The 13,187-nt window shown below is 41.5% G+C and overlaps 1 protein-coding gene across 1 annotated transcript in view; it reads left to right on the plus strand.

Moving 5' to 3' along the window:
• Positions 1-13,187, plus strand: part of LOC149297887 (NEDD4 family-interacting protein 1) — a 28,430-nt gene that overhangs the window by 13,686 nt on the left and 1,557 nt on the right. The window contains exons 2-5 of the mRNA XM_089488080.1: positions 7,917-8,004; positions 8,404-8,534; positions 9,619-9,706; positions 10,476-10,600. Coding sequence (XP_089344206.1) covers positions 7,917-8,004; positions 8,404-8,534; positions 9,619-9,706; positions 10,476-10,600 — 432 coding nt within the window. The remainder of the gene's footprint in view (positions 1-7,916; positions 8,005-8,403; positions 8,535-9,618; positions 9,707-10,475; positions 10,601-13,187) is intronic.

The raw sequence follows: 13,187 nt of genomic DNA on the forward strand, positions 1-13,187 counted from the left end.
AAGGTGGTTTCACAGCACAATCACATACAAACCGCTCATGCTTTGTTACCACGGTAACATTGTGCGAGACATACCGAGATCTCGTATACAAAAGAAGAGAAAAAAAGGGGGACACCGACTGCATTGAAGTTGGGCTTCAGCAATAGATGTAGGCAGGCTTCCTAGAGCATTGGTCAATGTAAAGTCACTAATAAATGTAGGATGGTGGATCCTTTTCACACAAGACATTACCACACAGTGCTGTGGCATCCCTGAGTGTTAACAAAGCCCACCTCTTATAATTGTATGTTAGAAACTACTGCAGTTATTGTTTTCTCCACGTCTTGTCATTAAATCGACAGGGGTGCAAGGGTTTTATCAACTTGTTAAGCAATAATCTGTGTATCACACCCGTATTATATAAGTACCCCTCTTCGCTGGCAGATATGGATAGATACAGTGACCACTGAATTGGAGATTGCCATGGGAGTGATGTCCTATTGTTCCCAGTGGGAATGTTTTGCTAGTCACAAACGTTTTCGGCATTAAGGAGAAGTACAACACTTTTAAATTCTCACAGGTCTCTTCTTGACGCATGCATAAATTACCACGCTACTGAGAAATACATAAGGGAAAACCAGCTGAGAACTTGAGACCAGATAAGAACCTTTTTGGGGCATTCTAGTCTGACTTGTTTTCTGCCTGCCTATCCAAAGCTTCAAGGTTACTTGTGTATAAGGTTACCTATCTGCAGATAGTTGAATATCGCTATATATTGGTATTCACCTCTAGCACCCCCTCAGGGGATTGTGACATAAAAGCAGGCACTGATAGGTTGTTGCCATTGAAACAAAAAAACTTAACAGTTTTGGCGTAACTAAACCTTCAGAGGAAAGAATAAAATGACAGATCTGTTAAGGCTTATTATGCAGTCAGTGTTTTGTCTTAGTGGAACAGCACATTAATCCTCTTCTTACCTCCAATGCATCTGGGTTAGGCTAGGTTTCCACTTGGGTTTTTTTTTAAGCAATAACGCCAATTCAGCCACACGGCGTTTGATTAGTGAAAAAAACGCTGTGGCCAGATGTTAGCTGTTCTTCAATAGGAAATCGCACAATGCCATATCCACTCGGCGTTTTTCTGTTTGGCGTTTTACTGCTTTTTGGGGCTCTGTGGCAGTTTTTCAAAATCGCAGCATGTTGACACTCTGGCGTTTTTTGCAAGGAAATCTTGGCGTTTTTCTCCAATAGGAGTCTATGGGAGCGAAAAAAGGCCATGAAAAAGCCATGTGGGTTTTGCCATGGCGTTTTTTTCCACAGTTACAATGCAGAGGATGGACCCATTATCTGTGTGTCCTACGAGAAAAAGGGTGGAAACAAACAGTTTCACACAAAACAAAGTTCATAATGAACTTTACACCATTTGGAACAAACATGCCATTACAAACAAACATACCCAACTGGATCCTGCGTGCCAAAAGCAACAGCAAACAATTTGCACCATCATTTGGGGCCAATCTTCCTAGAGGAGCAGACATTCGGAATAAAGCATGCCTTACAAACCACAGAAAAGAGACAAAAGGGTCCGCCGGTGCGTGTTTAAGTAGAACTCTACCAAGGAAATGACATCAGGAGGGGGCAGATACTTGCCATTTATCCTAATCCCTTTTAGCTGGGTGAAAGTTCTAACGTGTAAAGGCTGGAAAAACTGCCTAAGGTCAAAAAAGCAATTTCCACAGAAAGGCTAAAACGCCAGAAAAAAACTCCAGAAAAAAACGCCAAAATGCAGTGGCAGTTTTCTTGGCGTTTTTCATCAAGAAAATAACGCAGGACAAAAACCCAAGTGGAAACCTAGCCTTAAACCTGCACCATGTTCCTTATTTTCCTGAGGATGGTAAATGTTAGATGGAAACTCCTGGTGCAGAGGTTGTTTCCAGAATCAATTTAATCTAGGGATGCAGCGAAATATTGGTGACCAAAACATATCAGCCGAAAATGGCGTCGGCAAAATGCCGAAATATAAAAAAAAAAAACTGCCATAAATAATCTACCTCCATCCAGGGGCGGGCTGGGCAGGGCAGGGCAGGGGGACATTTGCTGATGCTTACCTGTAGTGTGCGTGGAACGTCCAGGGGAAGCAGGAACCCAGCGGAGTCACGTGAATGTAAATGTACCTCACGTCACACGATTCTGCTTTGTTCCTGCTTCCCCTGGGCGGGAGAAGAGAAGTTGTTTGAGTGCGAGCAACGCAGAGGGAAGCAGCGGCACAGGGAAATCTGCAGTTCAGGTAAGGGAGTGACAGAGGGTTATGAACGAGTATGCGCAATTGAGGGAATGAATGAGTATCTGTGAATGATTAGTATCTGTGAATGAGTATATGAATGAGTGAATGAATGTTTGTGTGAGTAAATTAATGAATATGTGTGTGATAGCATGGATGTGTAAGTGGGGGTGGGGCATGGCACAGGGAGGCTGTAAGTGATGTGCAGACCCCATCCTGCAAGGGAGCATCAAAACACAAGGGGGGGGGCTGCTTGTGCATGATGGGAGTGTGATTGCTATATTAAATATATATGATTGCTAACAGCAATCACACTCCTATCATGCCCAGGCATACCCAGATTCCACCATGTACTGGTTGCCTGGGCATGATAGGATTGTGTGTGTGTGTGTGTGTGTATATATATAATTTCATATACATGGTGTCATTTTTTAAAAGGTGGGGTGGGGGTCAGTTTCAGACAAGCGCATCCTGAATTTTCGGTTTTGGTCCAGAATTTTCATTTTGGTGCATCCCTACTAATCTGGATTTATACGTATGATTGTACATATTATATTAATTTAATTTATCTGTAACATTTCCTACGTGAGGAAGGCAGAAACAAGTCAAAGACAAACGAGTTCAGGAGCTAGTGGATCTTTGCCAGCTCCAGCCAGGTCTTTTCTTTCTAACAGATTTAAAGGGGATATCTTATTGCTCAGAGATTAGCATGTCCTGCTATTTATAGGCAGGCTTTTCTATTTCCCTGCTTTTGTTGCAACGCTACGCTGATCCAGTTTGCGTGCTTCTCGGCTTTCATTTGCATAAGCCTCTCTTAAATCGGACAAGCTGTTTCCCTTATGGCTACGCCTTACAGTCATTACAGAATTTCTTGGGGGTTTGTATCATTTGATTTTCACAATATGCCTACCACTTTGAAGATGCAAAATATATTTGAAACAAATGAGAATTAAAACAAAAAAACCCCAGAAAACTTGTGTCCATAACTATTCACCCGGCCCACCGTCAGTACTTTGTACAGCCACCTTTTGCAGCAATCAATCCCACTAGGAGTTTTGCCCATTCTTCGAGGAAAAACTACTCCAGCTCTTACAAGTCATACCATAGATTCTCCATTGGATTGAGAAGATGAACCTTTGTCTCAAATTTTGGAAGACTGAAACAGCTTTCCCTCAAGAATTTTCCTTTATTTAGCGCCATCCACCATTCCTTCAATCCTGACCAGTTTCCCAATCCCTGTCCATGAAAGACATCCCAACAGCATGATGCTGCTTCACTGTGGGATGGTGTTCTTGGGTTGATGAGAGGTGTTGGGTTCGGGCCAGGCATAGCATTTTCCTTGATGGACAAAAAGCTGAATTTTAATCTCATCTCACCAGAGTACCTTCTTCCATATGTTTGGGGAGTCTCCCACATGCCTTTTGGTGAACAGCTCCTGTCACAGGAACAGGAAAGACTAAGGGATCTCGATATGTACAGCTTGGAGGAAAGAAGAGTGAGGTGATGTGGGCAATGCCAACATTGGATAGGCATCAAATGAGACCAAGGACTGATCATGGTCTAAGTTTTAACATCAGGACAAAGCGCAGACTAGATGGGTTGATTGTTTCTTATCTGCCATCAAAAGGTTTCTATGTTTCTCCAAGCACTGCTTTTTATAAAACATCCATAGCTCTTAGAGCCAGTCAGCCATAAAATGTATAGTGGTGTCTTTGATTTGGACCATTGATGCTTATTCTGCTGGAACAAGTCTTGAGGCTAATTAAAGTTTTATGTTTCATTGAATGAAAAGTGTAGTCCCTGTTAGTGTTCACATATAAACAACTTGATAATAAAAACACATGGATGCCTAAGGCAAGGCGGAACAGGAGCCAGGAAGCCATGGCTCCTAAAATTTTACCTCTGGTGCCTCATTTTTCACACAATTTTTATGGCCGCTATAATTCTGTGCCTGGCTCTTAAATTTGAGCTCTTGTCTAAGGTTTATATAATTATTAAGAAAAGTAGTGTATGTCATAACAATGTGCACATTTTTGTCCTCTTTTCCACATTTCAGCAGCTCATCGTGTCCATTGCTGGTTGCGGTGGGCAGGACTTAATGTGGAGTGCACATGCATTCTGATTGGACTTTCACCTTAGGCCCTTCCCAGTGTGACCAACAGTTTCAACATTGATGGGGCTTTTGTGTGTATGTAAATATAGATATATCTTGTTGTCTTCCTTAATATCTATTGGGCTCCCAGTGTTTTCCTCTCTCAAAAGCATGAGAGGGCTGGCACCTTCTGGTCAAGATGGGGGGGGGCAGGAAAGCCCATCGGCCCCTTGTGCCCCCTCCTCGGTAATTCACATACGCACTGACACGCATTTATATGTACATGCTTACACACACATACTTACACTAACACACATTTACAGGTGCTAACACACACTCCCTCTCCCTCCCTCCAGACACACAGTATGACACACATTCATGTACTCTTACTTACTTACATACATACTCACTCCCTCCTTTACCCTCACTTCATCACACTCATACCTCAGCTTACCTTTACGACCCTGCTGCATTCTAGCCTCTCCATACTGGTCCAAAATACCATACTAGCTGAAATAAAAATAGAAATATCCCCTACTTTTACCCTGCTGCTTTTCAACATACTTGCATGCTTGTGGCTCTCCAGTGGTGCTACTTGTATCATGGGCAACCTGCAGTAGTACCCAATGGGTACATTTCTGTACAGTGTCCTGTCTGATGGAAGGTAGGCAGTGAAATATGACCCCCCCCTACTGACTGGCAACCTTAGTCTCACTTGCTTGAACACTTTACACGTTTACATGTATGCATACATATACACATACATACATATACACACACACACCCCTCCCCCTCTCCAAGGCGCCACTAATGATAGGTTCACCCCAGGCACTCGCTAACATAGTCTACCCCCATATGCCTACATATACACACTCACTCTATCCATAAACATAAATACACAAACACCATCTTCTCTCCCCGCCATCTTCAATGTAGAGAGAGCCCTGTCTTCGGTGCAGCTCACACTGTCTGTTCGAGTTGCCATTCAGCTTCTCTAGTGATTACCGAGGGAACGTGGAGCCCAGAAAGGGTAACTAGTATACATCAGTCTTGGCGTCCATATTTGAGGTTGCCCTTGGAGGCTGCAACCCCCTTAGCCCATCCTCGGCAACGTCCCAAAGATCACGATATTTTGGTTTCTAAATTATTCACTTGTCACATCCTGGTTTAACATGTAAACAAGTTGATAAATGTTATCGTCTAAAACCAAAAGACAGGAAGTGTAACCACTGAAGTTTTGTTTTTTATTTGATCAGAACAGGATTTTTGTCATGAGTTTTGCTTCTATTTCCTCATGAGTGACTTGCAGAGAAACAAATAAATTGAGTTCTGTGCGTAACGTTAGAATGTGAAGGGCAACATATTACCTTATGTTAAAGTGTATCAAACAGAATGTTTGTCCTTAAATCTATATTATTCCTCTGAGACCACCTACTTTCTGTCTGTCATTGCATTGTATAACTTCCTCTAGGTAACATATGCCTGTAATCTGAGGTACTAGAGATACATTTTAAGGACGGGAAAAATTCAAGGTTAACATAACATAACTCTTAAATCAGGCCTTTAACTCTTAATCTGATCTTTAAAATATGATATCTAGAGGCCAGAGCACTAAAAGTTTCCTTCTGCTGGTTTTAGGGCTATGGGGTTCATTCGTTGAAGTGTTGGGTCGAGGTGGACACCTTGGCTGGACCCGCATAATTACGATAAATTATTGATATTTCTTGAAAGTCTCTGCTTCTGTTGAATTATGCATTACCATGGGCCAGTTTAGCCCTTTATGCTGGAGAAACTTGTTGGTGTGAGACCCTCATAATGAATCCTAAATTGAGAGAATTAAAACCATACTCTCCCTTTAGTGGCTTTTGAAGGGCCTCCTCAGGTGAGTTTGTTCTGAGAGAACCCCTGAGATACATTAAATCTTCAAAGCATTATGTAATGCTAACAGCGTTGCTATACACTTCATTATGTCCTGTTTACCCATTGTACAGCCTGAGGAATATAAACTAATAATCAGAATCCCCTGTACCTATATTAATATCATATTGATGTGTTTAGTGTACTCAACTTGAGAATGACCAGTAGGAACAGGTCCTCTTTGTGGGTTGATGTTCAATCCTAGCTTTGCCTGTACTAACAGGAATGTAATACTTTTTATTGTCTTTATGCGCTAGTGCAGTTTTGTTATTTCTGGTACTTTTTAATAATAGCTCGCCCAGAAGATGATAAAATGCCTTCGGAGATCACTACCTTCTTTGTGACTCCTAGATGTCATTAGACACCTTGGGAGTTTAGAAAAGGTTTCAGTGCAATACCTTTTGCCGAACTTTTGTTTCCTGGTCTCTTGTTTGCCTTGCCTTAAAATATTTTCTCGACCGAATGTACGGGATAAAGCAAACAAATGATTGATTGTCAGTTTGTGGCTAAGTGCTTTCAGTTCAAATGGTGGAGCTGCTGCATAATAGATGAGACATTGGTGCAGAACAGAGGAGAGGCGCAATCCGGGATCTCTTCGGTCCCGCGGCTTCAAAAGTGTTCACTTACAATTAACCTTTTCTCTTCCTGCCATGGTGTAAAAAAAAAAAGTGTATAAAGTAACCGGACCAGTGTAGTGACAATTAGAGTACTGAGAGAGATTTACGGTAAAGTGATAAGCGACTGGAGAGTGAAAATTGTATGTTATATGTGTATATATATATATATATATATATACACCAATATATAGACTTCAATGCTAAGACTTGTTATATGTCTTTCTATTGTGTTGTAGTAGGATGTTCGCATATCATATCAATGTGGGACATTTTAGCTGATACATTTTATCAATAATAATGTTGTGAAAAGGCAGTTGAATATGCTGATTTTGATTGCCAGTGCATCCATTGGCATCTTGAACCCCTCGCATGTTGTACCTACGGAACTTTTGTAAGTCTATTGGAAAAATGAACGGAAAGATTAAGATTTAAGATGTATAAGCCGTATACATTGGTCTGATTTTTCTAATGTTGCTATGTTGGTTGTGACATGTCAGCAAGTCACGTGTAGTTTGCAGTTGTGAATCCAGTGCTGTCATTTCCTCCTTGTTAATATCTCCTTTAAATTATGTGTAGAAATATTTTCCATGGGCAAATAAACTGGTATAAAGATTTGACAGACATGGGAACCATGACCAATGCAAAGAGGCAAATAAGTTTTTGTTCACTAGACTGTATGTTCCATCTGCCATAAACCCAAGGTTACCTCTCTCCAGACATGCAAAACATTTTAAAAGCATGTATGGGGGAGCTTGGTAGATTCACCATTCATTCAGCAGCTCTTGGCTTCTGAGTTGCTGTCAGTTAAGTAACTATAAACTATAAGTGCACCTTTCTCAACTTGTGCTGCAGTGGGACCTGCTGTGGTCTGAGAAAGGAAAAGGCCCTGCCTGAGTGTCTGTGTTGCTCTTCTGATGCTTTAATGATGCGTTAATGATTACTAAGTCTGCTACTAAGTCTGCTTCCAAGACTGCTTTTCCCTACCTTCAATCATACTCAGCTGGTTAAGTCTATCTTACTTTTTCCTTCAGCTACAGAATGAAGAAGAGCCTGTAGAAAATCCCCAGGCAGGAACAGACGCTCCTCCTCCATATAGCAGCATTGCTGGTGAGAATGGAGGTGAGTTAGGTGCTAATGGGCCATTTCTATTGCCGGTACAGGGATTGTGAAGCCTAATCCTACAAAAGAAAACTTGACTTCTGATGTGTTTTTATCTAACAAGTTAGTCATATCCCGTGCTTTCTTAATGCTACCCAAATATAAATGTAAGCTGAACTCGGTCTCACTGCTATACTTTGGTGCTCAGAATCCAGGAACCATGGCTGTGGTTGGAACAGTGATTTCAATAATACATGTTAAAAAATAAAGAGAGAAGGATGCCACATTTTTCTTCGCAAAGCCTTTTGAATTTAAAATTTGCTTTAAAATGAAATATTTTAAACTTAATCAGTACAATACAGTGGTACTCTTCAGTATTTTGTACAGAATCCTCTTAACTTTGCTTCCTTCTTCCTCAAGCATTCTTTGATTACAAAGATGAACCTGGTTTTCCAAAGCCACCGTCTTACAATGTGGCCACCACGCTTCCCAGTTACGATGAAGCAGAGAGGACCAAAACAGAGGCCACAATACCTCTGGTACCTGGAAGAGTGAGTATTCCAAGATTTTGTAGTTTATTACCCAGAGTCTTTTTCTACGTAAGCATGTTAATAATAATATGTACATGGTAATGCTAATAAACCATTAATTTAATAAGTCAACTTATCATTGTTTTTTTTTTTTTTTTTTAAATGTTGGTATGTAGTTTCTATTAGATTCATCATGCCCGTGTGTTTTTTCTCCTCTGATCTCAAGTGATCCATGGCCCCTCAATATCTGCAGAACCCTTTGCTTAAAAATCCCAAATCATGAGGTCCTGCATACTGTGGCTAGCCTTGTCCGTTAACGTTAAACAAATATGCACTTCCAATGACTTATACACTTAAAAACAGGACAGGCTTATGTTAAAGATACGTTGTGCTTTTTTGTTGTATTCTTTTCGGATATGATCTGGACTCACACAGCACAGAGAGACACTGGATACCTTTGGTGATTTCTTCCCCATTTCATTGGAGGTATGGAAAATGTTCCAGACGCTCCCTAGAGACAGAGATTCCTTTCATAGATATGAGCTACGTGTCCTTTATTAGGTACCATAGATTAGATTACTGCCATAGAAGAGCACCTTGTATAGAACGTAGACATGGAATTTAGATCATGATTATCTGGAGAAAAACTCAACTCCTTGTTTTTCTGTTTCACGTGTATTTGTGTCCAACCACATGTGGTTTTACCAACAGCGCAAACCCCTTCTGCAGTCTTCTACAAGACGTTAAGATGCTTTAAACCAGTACCCGCCTGGAAAACCAAGCTGCTTAGTAACCAAGCAAAATGTTTGTCTTTCTTCTAATGCAAACCGCTTGTCATGAAGTGCATTAGGAGATTGCAAATTTAATGACATAGTTTTGTTTTACTGTCCTTGAAGATAACAGAGCCTTTTAATTAACACTTTACATTTCAGAGGGGGAACGTTGAACTGTGAAATGCGTAAAAGACAAAAGAAGCATTGTTCCCAATGTCACCATGGTGTTTACTACATTAATAGAGCGTTTGTTATATCAAAATAAAGTATTAATTAGCTTGGTTCTTTTGGAAAGGATGACTATTAAGTAATCTGTTTTTGTTCAGTGCCAGGATGACGATTTTGTGGCAAGAGATGATTTTGATGATGCTGACCAGCTAAGGATAGGAAATGATGGCATTTTTATGCTCACATTTTTCAGTAAGTAGCACTACGTATAATATTAGTGGCTGAAATGCAGAAATTGAGTTGGCAAACAAACCACTTTGTAAAGTAATTTTGTACCCTGCTGTCTGAGGCAAATATGTTTGTTGCACATGAGCGTGCATGCACAGAAGAACTGAAGTCTGGAACCTCAGAAATGAGTGAGCAGTTTGCTTCACTAATGCCGGGAGAATAAAATCTGGGCATGACTGTCCTCGTCAGTGCTAGAAATATACGGTATATGTCAGTGCAGAGCAATACAAAATAGCCTAAACGTTAGGGATGGGCGGCAATAAAACCATAGTCTTTTGGCTCCTGGAATTCATCCTGACCTAGCAGGGAACTCACTTGGGTTTATTTAGTGAAGCAGGAGCTGGCAGGAGATTTTGTGAATTGTGCATAGTGCAGTCAGTGAGGTGGCTTTTATATGCTTTATACAGGGCCATCCATATAATATAAAGCATATAACTTAAAGCAAAGTCAGTGACACCAAACTAAGTAAACACAGCTGTGAGTATTTCTTGCTGATTGTGTAATGCGTACCAGGATGCTAGGCTTATTTTGGGGGTATTAAAGTGTACCGGCATTTCTACCCAAAGACACCATCTGGACACATCCATTGCCCTTCCGATATCCTCTACCGTCCAATTACTGCCTTTCATCCACACTTTAGACGCTCTCTCCACTTTCCTCTGCTTTTGTCTTCTTTCCTCACTCTCGTCATTAAACTTCAGTATATAATTGTGTTTTTATCTTTCTTTTCCAGTGGCATTCCTCTTTAACTGGATTGGATTTTTCCTCTCGTTTTGCCTGACCACTTCAGCTGCTGGCAGATATGGAGCCATTTCTGGGTTTGGCCTCTCGTTGATTAAGTGGATTCTAATTGTCCGAGTAAGTTGTTTGGAACTTTCTACTATAGATGAGCTACTGAGATGCCTATTGTTGACCGTTCTCTGCACGTTAGCATTGCTTTCTGTGTAACTTTGCATTTGTTTGTAACTATTGAAGTTTTCATTAGCAGTAATTGTCACAGGAACGTAAGATTGAAAAATCACTCAAAACAAGAGTTCAATCTGGAAAGACAGGTCTGGTGTTTAGAGTTCTACTCACAGTTACAGAATGTACACAGAGAACGATGGGTGGAGATGTTTTATTCAAATACGGATCTTAAAAACGGTGGCAAGTCCTTACTTCATTTGTCTGGTAGTAAAACAACTTTACTAGACTTGGTAAGCATCAAAAAACCTCCATAAAGGAAGAATTCTTTCTATGTAGGTGGAGAAACGCACCCAAGTCTTACACTATGAGTTGACCATAGGAGTTGTAAGTGAACCTCAGTGAGAGCCTCTCACATGTGAGAAAGTGGCCCCAGAGTTGAATATTTGAACTCACTGACTCCACTGGGTGTTGTATAAGGTCCGCTGTAGTATTCTCTCAATACTACAGTAATTTAATATGCAATTTGTGTACTAGTGGATCATTGCCATCCGCAGTGAGCTTCTGCTGCAGGAAGAGCTTGGCTGGACTAGTACGATGTATAATTACCGTATTTGCTCGATTATAAGACGACCCTGATTATAAGACGACCCCCCAAAATCTGAATATTAACTTAGGAAAAAAAGAAAAAGCCTGAATATAAGACGACCCTAAAGGAAAAAAGTTTTACCAGTAAATGTTAATTCATGTAAACTATTTTTTTTAATAAAAGCTATGATTGAGAAAAATATTTTTTTTGTTTTTATTTCTTGTATTTTCCAACCTGTCCCCCAGTTACGCACATCTGCCCCCAGGCTTGCCACTCCAATATGGCACTGTGGCCCATGATATGCCTTTTAACCCTCTATATGCCACTGTGCCCCATGGTATGCCTTTTGACCCCCTATGTGCCACTCTGCCTCCAGAAATGCCTTATACCCCTATATGCCACTCTGCCTCCAGAAATGCCTTATACCCCTATATCCCATTCTGGCATTTAGGGGGTTAAAATGCATATTATGGGGCAGAGTGGCATATAGGGAGGTATAAGGCATTTCAGGAGGCAGAGTGGCATTAAGGGAGTTAAAAGGCATTGTATAGAGCACTCTGCCTCCAGAAATGCCTTATACCCCTATATGCCACTCTGGCATTTAGGGGGTTAAAATGCATATTATGGGGCAGAGTGGCATATAGGTGTATAAGGCATTTCAGGAGGCAGAGTGCTCTATTAAATGCCCCCTTAACGCCACTCCAGAAATGCCCTATGCCCCCATTTAACACACACACACACACACACACACACACACACACACACACACACACACACACACACACACACACACACACACACACACACACACACACACACACACACACACACACACACACACACACACACCCTATACCCCCATTTAACTAACACACACACACACACTCTCCCCTCCCCTCCCCTCTCAGCCCTCTCTTACCGGTGCTTCCAGCCGGGGCAGCGGGTTGACGTCGCCTTCTGCTGCAGCCGGAAGGAGGTGGAGTTGGCAGCGGGGGTTTGTCTGCGTCCGTCGCGTATACTTTCCCCGGCTGTCAGAGATCAGAGTTCCCCGCACCGGTGCGGGGAACTCTGATCTCTGACAGTTGGGGAAGGTTTGCGCGACGGACGCAGACAACCCCCGCTGCTAGCCACACCTCCTTCCGGCTGCAGCGGACGTTGTCTACGCGGATCGCGTAGACGTCAACCCGCTGCCCCGGCAATACAGCAGGAAGCACCGGTAAGTGTGTGTATGATGGGGGGGGGGGGTGAGACAGGAGGATCCAGGTCCCCTGCAGCGGTGCGGGGGATCTGGATCTTAGTCTCCTAATCAGACTCTATTTGAGGTCTGATTAGAAGACGACCCCGATTAGAAGACGAGGGGTATTTTTCAGAGCATTTGCTCTGAAAAAAACCTCGTCTTATAATCGAGCAAATACGGTAATTGAGTTTTATTCGGTTTCCTCACCCCTTAAATGATGCATTTTACAAGGCCAACTCAGCCTTTCTTAAATGATAAACTTCACAGTGGTGGCCCCTCTTAATCAATACTGAAGCTTGGGATTTAAAAAGCACACGTCTCCTGCTGACTCTCCCCTTTAGTGAATAGACCCCTCTAACGCAAAAGGAGGTTTGGTGGCTCTGTAATAGGAAAAGCACCTCTTGTACAAGTGCTGAGCCATGTATCTGTTTAGCTTTTTGAAGTTGAGATTCAGAGAGATGCATCAGTTTTTTCCCCCCCGACATCTTTAAGGCAATTCCATTCTCTATGAAAAGCCAAACTTTCTCTAACATAAACTGATAAATAATTGGCATATTTTTAAGCCTTTTATGTTGAATATGATAAATAAACACTACTTTCAAGAAAAACAAATAGAGCTTTATTATGCTGATCAATAAATGTTAGCAGATCTGTCATATAGCCACAACCTGTATTTTATTAATATTTATTTGTTGCTTTAGGGATCAGTGAAGCAA

The sequence above is a fragment of the Sceloporus occidentalis genome, unplaced genomic scaffold (genome assembly GCF_023333645.1).
Source record: "Sceloporus occidentalis isolate IW3139 unplaced genomic scaffold, rSceOcc1.0.p SCAF_36, whole genome shotgun sequence".
NCBI lineage: Eukaryota > Metazoa > Chordata > Lepidosauria > Squamata > Phrynosomatidae > Sceloporus > Sceloporus occidentalis.